This window comes from Colletotrichum siamense (genome assembly GCF_013390195.1).
Source record: "Colletotrichum siamense strain Cg363 chromosome Unknown KSG_Cg363_contig07, whole genome shotgun sequence".
NCBI lineage: Eukaryota > Fungi > Ascomycota > Sordariomycetes > Glomerellales > Glomerellaceae > Colletotrichum > Colletotrichum siamense.
In genome coordinates this window covers 1,425,320-1,436,258 of record NW_023501020.1, presented here as the reverse complement: position 1 = coordinate 1,436,258, position 10,939 = coordinate 1,425,320, and the positions used below count along the sequence as shown (strand labels likewise).

The window sequence follows — 10,939 nt, the reverse complement described above, 5'->3', positions numbered from 1 at the left end:
AGCCAATCGATGCTTCCGAAGTGTGGTGATTGCAGCGTAAATAGATACCTCACATACTATTGATTTCTGTGCAATGAATGATGCTCCTTGCGCATCGAAGGTCAGCTAAATCATCACCGAAACCAGAATCTCATACTCTAAGGTCTGAATGGGGGCACTTTTTGCCCTGCGCACGACATGACTTCAGACTCGTATTCCGTTCAACGTAAGTATCTTTGCGGGATATAGCTAGTGTGTAAGCCAATTTGCGGTTAGGAATAATTGCGTCTACGCGACTGATCCCCTTCAGATGATCAGTGGGGGGTCATGGCATGCATGCATGCTTTGGAGCACCGCCTCCACCAAAAGGTTAGGTAAAGCAATGTTAGTTTGCACCAGGATGCGTTTGATCGATGCTCAAGCACAAAGTCGCTTCCGTCATCTGGCTACTGACTTGAACAGTTCGATATGCCATGGTAGAAGCCATAACCTCAAGCACCCCGTTATTCTTGCATCAATGTTTTCTCCGTAGTTAACAGCACATGCTTCAACAACAAATCCTGTAAGATATGAAATGATTTGTTATCAGGCGTTGGAGGCATTGTGAATAAGGCTCCGTGTGTGGAACATATGAGCCGATTGCCACAATAATCGAGCCTGTGGAAATCCTCACGTGTCAAAACAGATACTCCGGTTGGTGAAAGTCATCGGACAGCCACGTCATGAATATTGTTCAGACTCTGTTTCGACTGTGGCCCGGTTAACGGACTTCGACCATATACATGGGCTGGTCACCAGAAAGGTTGTGAAGTGCGAACAGTCCGGCTTACCTACCCATAGACACTACTTGCTTGTTTTAGCTTATGTTGAGATCTCATCACTGAGATGAAATTCTTCCGGCCTTTCATTCAGCTTGCTGAATGTTGTAAAGTTTGGCGCATGCTACCTCCTGTACAGCACGACTGAGCCTAGACGAATGACTCCACCCGCACTTCTTCACGCACATGACTATTAACTTGATTCGTCCTCAGTTTTATGATATTGAAAGATGTAATCTTCATTACTCATTCCAGCCAGAGTACCGAAACATTTTATACTTATGAGCGCCATGGCCGGATCATTCTCACTGTATCGATAACCGCGCGGTCAACTAGAAAGCCTTCAAGTGCACCGTCCAATGTTGCTGATCAACCGAGAAGGAAGATAAAACTAAGAAGAGTCGCAGCGACTGCGGCTGTAGCACCATGGCCTGTGTAAACAGCACCACTCTTGTCGTCGTTGCCGTTCAACGAATCAGGCATCTCCTCACCCTCAGCGGTGAACGTCTTCATGCAGGTGAACTGCACCTCTGGGCTGTTATCATTCTCATCGTCGTATAGAACGGTGAAAACGGGAGTCACGCCAGAGCGGCCACCCAGAGATTGGCCACTGTTATCTCCTGTGGGAAGAATCTGCCGCATCTCGGCTACCTTGCGCAGCTCGTAGCTCTCGGGCATGACGGGCTGGCAACCTTCGTTCTGGAGCTGGACTGGGCTAGGAGAAAGGTCCTCGCCGGAGATAGGGCCTGCGGTGATGTTAATGTGGCCGGCGAAGCGGTCGCAGAAGGACAGTTCGTGGTGGATGTTGGTGTTGAGGAACTGCGCTAGGGACTCGCATCGTGGCAACGAGGCGCTTCCGGTGTTGTTGCTCTGACCGTTCGTAGTGTATCGGAATTGCTCCACCAAAGTTGCTATGTTGTTCTGACAACCGTCAGAAATGACCGAGTTGCAAGAAGTTGTGTTTTGCGTGTCGTCTTCGGACAGCTCAAATGTTTGCTCCTGATACTGCATCATAAGGGCGCAGCCGGCCTCCTGGTTGCTGGAGTTGAAGTTGGCTGGCACGCCGACATACAGCGTCTGAGTTGAAAATTGATAGCCTTGCTGGCTAGCGAGGATGCCATCCGGGCTCCCATCAACGAGAGTAAGCGAAAGCTTCTCATCGGCGACGTCGAGCACTTCAGGTACCATTCCCACTCCAACAAAGCGGGGTGAGTTGCCCGACGAGCACACACCCTGGCTTTCGGAATTGATGCATGAGAGGGCGCTGCACGACGAGATGTCTCTGTGCTGGGCCGCAACTGAGGTTGCCAGAGCTATAGCAGCAAGGAGTCTTGTGTTCATGGTGCTTTAGGAAAGAACAGTCTGAAAGGGTGGTTGAGTCGGACAATTGCTAAGTACGTACTAAGTCGGGTTGAATTGGTTTCGCCGTTGCAGTGGAGTAGACGTGAGTTGCCCGCGCTATAGATAGTCTATATCTGACAAAGTCGTCTGGGCCTTGCCCGCTCTTAAGTCTTTCTCTTTTCCTGGGGTGAGGTACGCTGTGTTTCTGTTTGGGTCGAAAGGTTCCCGGGGATCTTTGGTGGTTGCGGGAACAAACATGATGTCACATCACTGCCGTGTGATCATTTTCGACCTCGACATTAGCGATTACCCCTCGCTTGGCGACAGCCTTGGCCAACGGCGAAGGTAGACGAAGAAGAATGATACGAAAAAAAGGTCCAACACGCGGCAAATGAGATGCAACGCCTCACAAAGGCAAACAGCAACATAAAACTCAGCCGAAATCTCTCCACATTACGTCAATTTTCCGGTGCCCCCGACGGCACAGCAAGGCGTATTCCTTCCTACCTCTTGGCGCGCGGCTCTTGGCTCTTGGCTCTTGGCCCGTCCCGCTCCTTTTTCTCCGCGCCGCTCCTATGTAAGCCACCATCGCGAGCGTACTGCTTGAACGATCGGCATGACCCCTTGCAACTCATCCGTTTTGGTCACATCACTTTCCCTTTTTGGCATTGTTGTAGGCTCGAACAAACAGTTCACCCGGAATGTGGCCGTGTTGGAGGTGGTCAGAGAGGTAGAGGAACGTCTGAAAGAGCGTCCACCCTCTATCGGATCGCCTGATCGAGTCTTACCTAATCCCCTTGGAGTCGGGCGTTGCGATCCATGGTAACTGATGCAGGCAGTAATATCCAGCCGCCCGCTCATTTCAAATAAGTGGATGGATCCACGTTATGGTCCGTAAACGTGCACCTGTCAGGAGGCTCTGAGGCCTCCTGGCGTGTGTGCCGCAAGATATGGACACTCGGATTCCAAAGTAAATGGCCGGTCTTCTGAGCATTCACCACCAAACAACCGGCCATTTATTTCGGCGACAGGGAAATAGGGTAGTAATTTCCGTTTCGTGGAATTGTTTAGTTTGAAATGTTGTTCTATAAGCTTTTGAGATCGATGTCACTTTAAACGGCCCGTCAGTTTTCGAGACAGCCGGGACTTATTTTGCTCATCAACAACATCAACTGACACGTGTTCGAGTTTTGAAACATAGCGAAGACTCATTCGTCAAACAATAAGTGTGATAGCTGTTGTAAGAAAATCAATCTGAGCGTCTGCTATAAGCGGCCTTAGTCGCTCTCGAAATGTGCCAACATCCTGTTGTTGCCTGGACGAGTGGGGCTTGGATGGTTACTTTGAAATCCCGTCGCATTAACTCTGTCCAATCGTACGTTCAGGCTTTACTACTTGGTTCTACTCTAGTTCACTTGGCAGGTATAATGATTATTTTATGGGTTGAACATTCTCAAGATTTGGTGCGGCTCAGCAACAACTCCTTCTGCAGAAGTTCCCAACAACTATGGAGCCCATTGAGCCAAGTTTTGAGGCCAGACTCTTCTTCTTTCGGAAGCTTGGAGGAGTTTCCAGCAGGCTCAGCACATTGCAGGATTCTCTACCGACTTGGCGCAGACACACCGAATTCTAATTCTGGCCAAGATCTCGATCTTCATGGCACGGCCAATATAGACTGTGAGGCTCGAGGCTGAATGCCATCGGGCGGAGCGGCGGAGCGGAAACACGCGGCTAGGAAGCCATGCCAAAGGTTACCAGAGTCAGTTCATTCTCATCTACGCCTTGGGAGGGGTCGAAGATCGTGTAGAGAATCAGGTCGTCAGGCTCGTCACGGCAAGGTGTTGGAGTCATTACTGCAACCTCTGTGCCTCTTTACCTCGTATCAATTGGGGGCGAGCTTTAATCCTCCATGTAAGCCGCTTCGTGACGGTGCCACTCAGTCAGCGCAGCCAAGGTTGCTGAGCTCGAACAGTATTACCGAAATCAGATGTGATGGCGGACTAGATGGATCGAATGTGTGAAGAACTGAGGATGAGGATTCCGCCGAACCTTTGGGCCTCATTGTGGGAGGAGGCGAGATATCTCTGGAATCGACTATAAGAAGCTCCTATTCCATTACCTTTGTTCTCTCAAATCAGCAACTCGAGCAGAACATCCTCAGTAGAACCTCTTCGCCCGCCAGTCTTCGGCTCTGAAGCAGCTTGCAAGTTCAGATCCTTCTTGAAACCCTTAGACCATCATTCACCACTATTCAACATGGCTACCGCTATCGGTGTCGTCGGAAGCGTCATCACCATCTTCTCTTTCCTCAAGGACATGTTCCCCGAGCCTGACAATCCGAGCGCCAAGTTCGCCTTCAAGATCGGCCTTGACGGAGCTGGTGATCCGCCCCTGAGCAACGCCGGCGGGAACATCCCCGACGTCCGCTGCTGGAACGAGCAGGGCGGGTTCCTCGGCATCACCACCAACGACAACAACAAGTGTGAGAACGGCGCCGACCTCTGCGAGACTAGCGTCTCGGATGTTGTCCAGCAGCCCACTTACACCCTCTTCACCGGCAACGACGATGCCATTTGCATTTCCTGGGCTTCCGTGACCTTTCCGGGTGGCCAGAACTACGCCAACACGATCGGCAACTGGGCTCAGAGTTGTGACGAAGCCTACGGAAGAGGTGGTAACTGGTCAGTAGCCCAAGCTCTCCAGCCTGTCCTCTGCATGTCACTAACATCCTATCACCAGGTACTACTCGGATATCTACGTCCCCACGGAGGACGGCCCTGACGAGACCGTCTTCTGCGCCTGGGTCGACAAGAACGGAGACGTCGACACCACCGGTATCCAGGTCCACTGGCCTGAATACTCCAAGGACTCCGGCACCAAGGACCTCGACTACTACTGCAACAACGACCCCGTACTGAGATTCACCGAGGATCCCGACCCCTCCGACGTTATTTTCTGGACCCGCAAGCGTGACCTCTTCAGCCAGCAGCCCTCCACCTCGTTCGCCCGCTCCGAGGAGCGCCGCGCCGTCGACAAACAGCACGCTCGCCTCGCCCGACGCTTCGAAAAGGACACGCGCCTGGTCAAGAGCAAAGAGGCAAAGCACACGGCCTCGGGCCTCTGTGGGGCCGGAAGGTCGGTCGGCCCCAGCTTCGTGTCTCTCGAGGAGCGCAAGTTCTGCTACATGCCCACCAAGACGGTCTATCCCTTCTGCGAGGACGTTGAGGGCGGTGCGTGCTGGTCGGAGGAGGAGGACAAGGTCATCGCCAAGGGCTCGACTGGTAGAGTTGCCGCTGTCCCTGACATGAAATTCGACAAGGTCCTGAGCTGGGGTGAGAAATAGGCCTGCTGTCGACGATGACCTTCCGGTCGGATTGAAAGCCACAGGATTGAAACAGGACTCACGCTTTCATCTGATCAGAAAAGGAGGGTTATTTGCTATGTTACACACTGTTTGTGATTTTATTCTTCTCTTCACTCATTAAACCAACTTCAGATTATAAGTAGAAATCAATACCACGTCCGGACAAAATGTGGTCGCTGCAACAGACCCGGGATTCGTGAATGTGAACAAATACCTGCTTGATTCGAGTTTCCACCGTAGACTCATATGGCGGGTAATAGCCACCAATAAGCCATAATATGAAGGTACTCTAGCCAGGATCAGATCTCAACGCGTATCAAATGAAACTAAAAGTAAATATATAACAACAAAAGCGCAAGTTAAAACAGAGATAGAATTTTACGCAACAACTATACATCTAGGTGAGGGGTTTTCTGTGCTGTAGTGTAGAGCTAGGATTCAATTCTGAGATATCACATCCTGTCCGGAGATATGTTGGCATCGCAGGGCGCATGGGCTGTAGGATGGAATACCGAGGCCTCATAGTACTTTTAGGCAGCATTGAGAATGGGGCTTTAAGCCCGTGAATTCCAACAAACAGTGAGTGGACTCAAGGTAGAAAGGGATGGGAGGATCATGGAGTAGACCGTGTAGTGCTTTCCAAATCTCCACTGACGACAGCCCGTCGACGAAGGCGCCACCGCGACACGGAACCTACGCCGATTTTAATCAACCTTTTCATATAAAAGGTTGCTACTACAGAAGACATCGGAGAACAAGCCATTTGTTCGTCGACTACACCAACGGACCGGCACCGAATTCCGGAGCTCGGCATGTGCCTTCCAACGGTCCTCGCCATCGTCGTACTTTCCCCAACCATGACAACAGACTCGGTGGCTCTCAAGGAGTAACTCGGCTGGAATGTTCTTATCCGCTCGACAAACATGTGCCGCGCCCTACTGCACAACATTTCGACAGGACGGGACGAGACGTCCGCTCCGCGGGATTACGCAACTCGACAGAGGGGTACCGAAAACGACGCGGTCTGAGGACTCGAGGACCACACGGGATGATCTACCCTCCAAGACAAAAAGCGTACAATAGGGGCGAAAAAGAAGCGCATTCAGATAAGCCTCGCTTTCTTAGAAAGTGAACTTCGGCTTGTCGTCCAGCGCCATCACCTCCCGACCGACAGACTTATGGAGGTTTTCCTTGATATGGCGCCAACTGCAAACGCGGGTTGAGCGATGTTATTAAGACTACTTACTGTGAGGTCATAAGAGTTCCTCGTTTCTAGTATTTTGAGGATCCTGTTAAACAACCAACATGATCTCGTAGTGACAGAGCTTCAATTAAAGTGAATGGTGCTTATAATAGGTGGGGCTTAAGTTTCCTTCTTCTTGCCTGGCGACTCACCCTCTGAAAAGCTCACATCATAAAATTTTCAAATTTCAAGAGTCAAGAGGTTGACAAATCCAATCAAAAAAGAATGTGTCGTATCCTAGGAAATGCCAAAAAATCTGTGATCAGTGGGAGGCTTGAACTCCCGGCCTTGGCATTACTGAACATATCAGATGACATATTAGTACCACGCTCTAACCAACTGAGCTAACCGACCTTGACGAACGGCCCAATTGACCTGGTTATGTACCCAGCCCCAGTCCCACAGCCAAGGTCGGATAATAACTGCATTCTATTGAGGCTTGCCCACCATGCGCCTGCGTGGAAGATGGCGGTTTAATAGAAAATGATTAGAGTACAATCTTTCACCCTGTATTCATCTCCCGTAACTGTAACTTTATCGCTAGCTAAGCGCATGTTCGCATCGTGCGATTGGGCCTTGCATCCATCCTTGCGCATCAATTTGTGGAAAGTTCATATGATTGGGGTGCTCACCGGCCGCATACTGAAATCTAGCGGTCTTCTCGCATCGCCTACCCGAGAGTGAACCCTATGAATGATGGCATTTGGATGTTTGTAAGACTCAACCTCACATGGACGGAGCTTAGCCACGGCCGGCTCACCTTAAGTCCGGAAACGGCTGGACCGCCTTATGCGGCCGATGCGGGGCCGTCAAAGGAGTCGCCGGAGACTAAGCGACAGTCGGGCCTACGGATTTAAAATTGATGTAAGCCGAGAGCTGTTGCCTTCTAATATTTGAGGAGGGTTTCTGGGTATAGGCTTTTGCCGTGAAGTCGCCTTCACAACACACATTATCATCTACTACTCAATATGTCCAACCAGCTCATTGTCCCCGATAGACCCCTCACGTGGCTCATCACTGGCTGCTCTTCAGGGTTCGGCCTAGCTCTGACACGAATTGCATTGAAAAACGGACACCATGTGATCGCGACGTCACGCAATCCCCAGAAGAACCCCGAGCTGGTCACAGAAGTTGAGAAAGGCGGCGGGCGATGGCTACGGTTGGATGTGGATGATCTCAAATCAGGAGATGTCGTGAACGATCTTGAGAAGAATGGCACTGCTATTGACGTTCTCGTGAACAGCGCCGGGTGGTCTATCCATGGCCCAGCTGAAGGCTTTACGGAAGAGGAGACCCGAGCGCAGATGGACACTGTTTTCTTCGGGGCCTATCGTCTGATGAGAGCCGTGGCGTCGCACATGAGAGAGAGGAGGAGTGGCGCTATCGTCAACATCAGCTCAGGTGCAGGGTTGGAGGGCAGAGAATCGATGGCAGTTTACGCTGCTGCGAAGGCTGCTATGGACGGTACGTAAGCATGATATTCTCAGCGTCTCGAGCTGACTGTCGCAATCGCAGGTGTCGGCAAAGTCCTTGCCAAAGAGATGGCTCCTTTTGGAGTCCGTGTACTGTCAGTGGCCCTTGGATCATTCGACACCAATATGGGCCCATCGGTGAAGTTGGCGAGGACACCGACTCCGGCGGATTATGAGGGAAGTGCAATGGAGAAGGTGTACCAAGTCATGGCGGCGTCCGCCACAGATGGATTCCCCGCAGACGGCGATCATCTGAAAGCGTCTCAAGTGATCTACGAAGTAATCACTGGCACTGGTATTGGGAAAGGAAAAGAAGCTGAAAGAGTGCTGCCCCTCGGGAGAGATGTGGCCAAGCGTGTTGACGAGGTGATCGCTGGATATCAGAGAACCATGGAGGTTTTTGGAGATATTTGCGAAAATGTATATCTTGAGAGTTGAGCATATAGGAGAAACATCGCCCGACCGGAAGGCGACACACGTATGGCATAGAAGAACTCGAAGCCTGGATTTGGCCTCCAAAACATTAAATCTGTATGAAGTAGAGTGATCACACCGTCCTAGGACATTGTCACTATCGGTCGACCTCTTCAAGAGGGGTTACTTCCCACCCCTTCTCACCGCAACCTATTATTATTCCTTCACCGTCACTCATGTCGTTCCAACCCAGCTTTCTTAGCCCATCCGGGCCATCTTCTGCGAATGCAACATAAAGGTCCTGCCAGGCTTTAGAGACCTCTTCCTCAAGTGCTGTCGAAGGGCCCCTCGCCCATGAATGTGTGCCAAAGACCAAGGGCATGTCTGAACTGTGATATGCCCGAAGCCAGGGACGCGGCGAGATGTTGGGAAATGAACTGGAGCCAGGTGGCGCAAAGTCTTTGAACAAGAAACGAAAGGTAGGAGCATGGGCAGAACGAGCCCTATTGCAAAGTCAGCCTTATACAACACACTCGTCGCTGAGATTGTTCGTTACCTTGCCATCTTGACCATAGGTCCAAGGAAGTAACCTTTTGTAATTCGTTCTGCCACCGTTGGGTCGGGACCTTCGGGTTTATACAACGCTACGGCTGTGCCTTCGTCATTCATCGTCCCGCAGATCGCTGGCTGGTCAGTGGCGATGGTCAGCTTGTAATATTTTCCTTTCTGTCAAAGGCTTAGATTTAGGTAGTCTTACAAGCTTACTAAACTTTCCGGATTGGACACGCTCTTCATAGTCGTCAAACAGGGTAAAGCCGTCGACGATAGGCCGAAAACTCAAGAAAGGCCTCTCACTCGTCTCCCAGTGCTCACGGATCGCATCCACCAGCTTGCCAGCTGGCTGTTGCCTCATGAACTCCAGCTCGGCGACAGTATCATCACCTTCGAACCCTATAGACTTTGCTAGGAAGCTGAAGTGTGTGCATCCAGGATCACTCACTGGAAGTGGAGGCAGTGCGCAGCCAGAGTTCATGATAATATTTCTCACCAGAGGCTTGTCGGGGTACGTGAAAGAGTGAGCATCTATACTGCGAGCACCCGCGGACTGACCAAAGTGCGTCATTCGCGACGGGTCGCCGCCAAATGATGCAATGTGCTTGTGCACCCATTCCAGACCCAGACGCTGGTCAAGGAGGCCTAGATTTCGCTCATGAGGGTTTAGGCACGCGGCATTTGGAAAGCCAAAGATTGTGAGGCGGTAGCTGCATTTCGGAATCAGTAAGATTCTGAGCCTTTTGATGAATGTTCCTTACTTGATGGATACTACAATATGTCTCTGACTGCTTTCAACCCACGGCGTGGGATTTTGATATGGCACAGTTGTGCCGCCAACGAGAAACGCGCCGCCAGTGATGAAGACTATGACGGGCAGTCTGACTGTTGATGCGCTTTCAACTGCCTCTTTTGGTGCCCATATACATAGCGACAAGCAGTCTTCGGAAGTCTCATCTCTGATCTGAAGTTCAGGAACATCTGTGTTGTACACTGAAGGTCTGCCGCCTTTGTTCTGTTGCGGACAGGAGGGTCCGAATTTCGTAGCATCAATCACTGTCGGAGGCGCTTTCGGTGTGGGAGGAAGCCAGCGTTGGGATCCTATTGGTGGCTCTGCAAAGGGGATACCGAGAAATTGGGCAACGTTCGGATAATCTTTGTTGATGAACCCCTTGACTGCCCCGAACGTAGAATCGACCGTGAGGTACTCAACGCCGTGTTTGCTCTCGCTTATGACCGACATCGCGGATGCTGCTTGCTCTTCAATTGACTCAGATGCGGCGAGAAACCCCGCGGAGGGGTATTTAAGCTATCGTATAGTGGGCCGGACCGCTGTTGATAGCTTCGGATTGCGCTAATGCTGCCTGCTGGATCCCTCGACCCGGGAATTGGCTGGTCACGTCACAGCGGGTCACATACACATGACGGAGTTGGACTCCGGAATTGCGTGCAGTCAAGTTCTGAACGTTTATCACCTGCGTCAAAAGAAGCATTTCACCTGGAATGAAAGATAGGTAGGAGTTTGTAAATGCGTTTGAGTTAAGGATAGCAGTACGAGACAGGATACCCGCAGATACGACAACCGATACCAGTTATCACACAGTAGGTGCCTATCCAGTGTTCTGCAACAAACTCAAGGATACGTTGAATACCTTAGGTGCCAATGAGAATCACAGTTGGGCATCTGAGTAATATCAATTGTAATCACACTTCTCTAACATCAACTAAGGATGCCGTCGCCTTCATAAGTGTACTC

The 10,939-nt window shown here is 51.0% G+C and overlaps 4 protein-coding genes across 4 annotated transcripts; 2 read left to right on the top strand and 2 right to left on the bottom strand.

The window, feature by feature from the left end:
• Window positions 1-1,166: 1,166 nt before the first annotated feature.
• Window positions 1,167-2,138, bottom strand: CGCS363_v010717 (uncharacterized protein; the record flags this gene model as incomplete). The annotated part of the gene is made up of 1 exon (XM_036642566.1): window positions 1,167-2,138. The coding sequence occupies one exon, from the start codon at window positions 2,136-2,138 to the stop codon at window positions 1,167-1,169; it is 972 nt and encodes a 323-aa protein (XP_036492412.1).
• A 2,256-nt stretch (window positions 2,139-4,394) lies between these two features.
• On the top strand, window positions 4,395-5,481 carry CGCS363_v010716 (uncharacterized protein; the record flags this gene model as incomplete). The annotated part of the gene is made up of 2 exons (XM_036642565.1): window positions 4,395-4,819; window positions 4,878-5,481. 2 exons carry the CDS (start codon window positions 4,395-4,397, stop codon window positions 5,479-5,481), a joined length of 1,029 nt encoding a protein of 342 aa, XP_036492413.1.
• A 2,232-nt stretch (window positions 5,482-7,713) lies between these two features.
• Window positions 7,714-8,655, top strand: RDH8 (Retinol dehydrogenase 8; the record flags this gene model as incomplete). Its single annotated transcript, XM_036642564.1, has 2 exons — window positions 7,714-8,209; window positions 8,261-8,655. 2 exons carry the CDS (start codon window positions 7,714-7,716, stop codon window positions 8,653-8,655), a joined length of 891 nt encoding a protein of 296 aa, XP_036492414.1.
• Window positions 8,656-8,788: 133 nt separating this feature from the next.
• Ache-2 (Acetylcholinesterase) lies at window positions 8,789-10,426 on the bottom strand (the record flags this gene model as incomplete). Its single annotated transcript, XM_036642563.1, has 4 exons — window positions 8,789-9,134; window positions 9,188-9,318; window positions 9,389-9,893; window positions 9,945-10,426. The coding sequence occupies 4 exons, from the start codon at window positions 10,424-10,426 to the stop codon at window positions 8,789-8,791; spliced, it is 1,464 nt and encodes a 487-aa protein (XP_036492548.1).
• Between the last annotated feature and the right edge of the window lie 513 nt (window positions 10,427-10,939).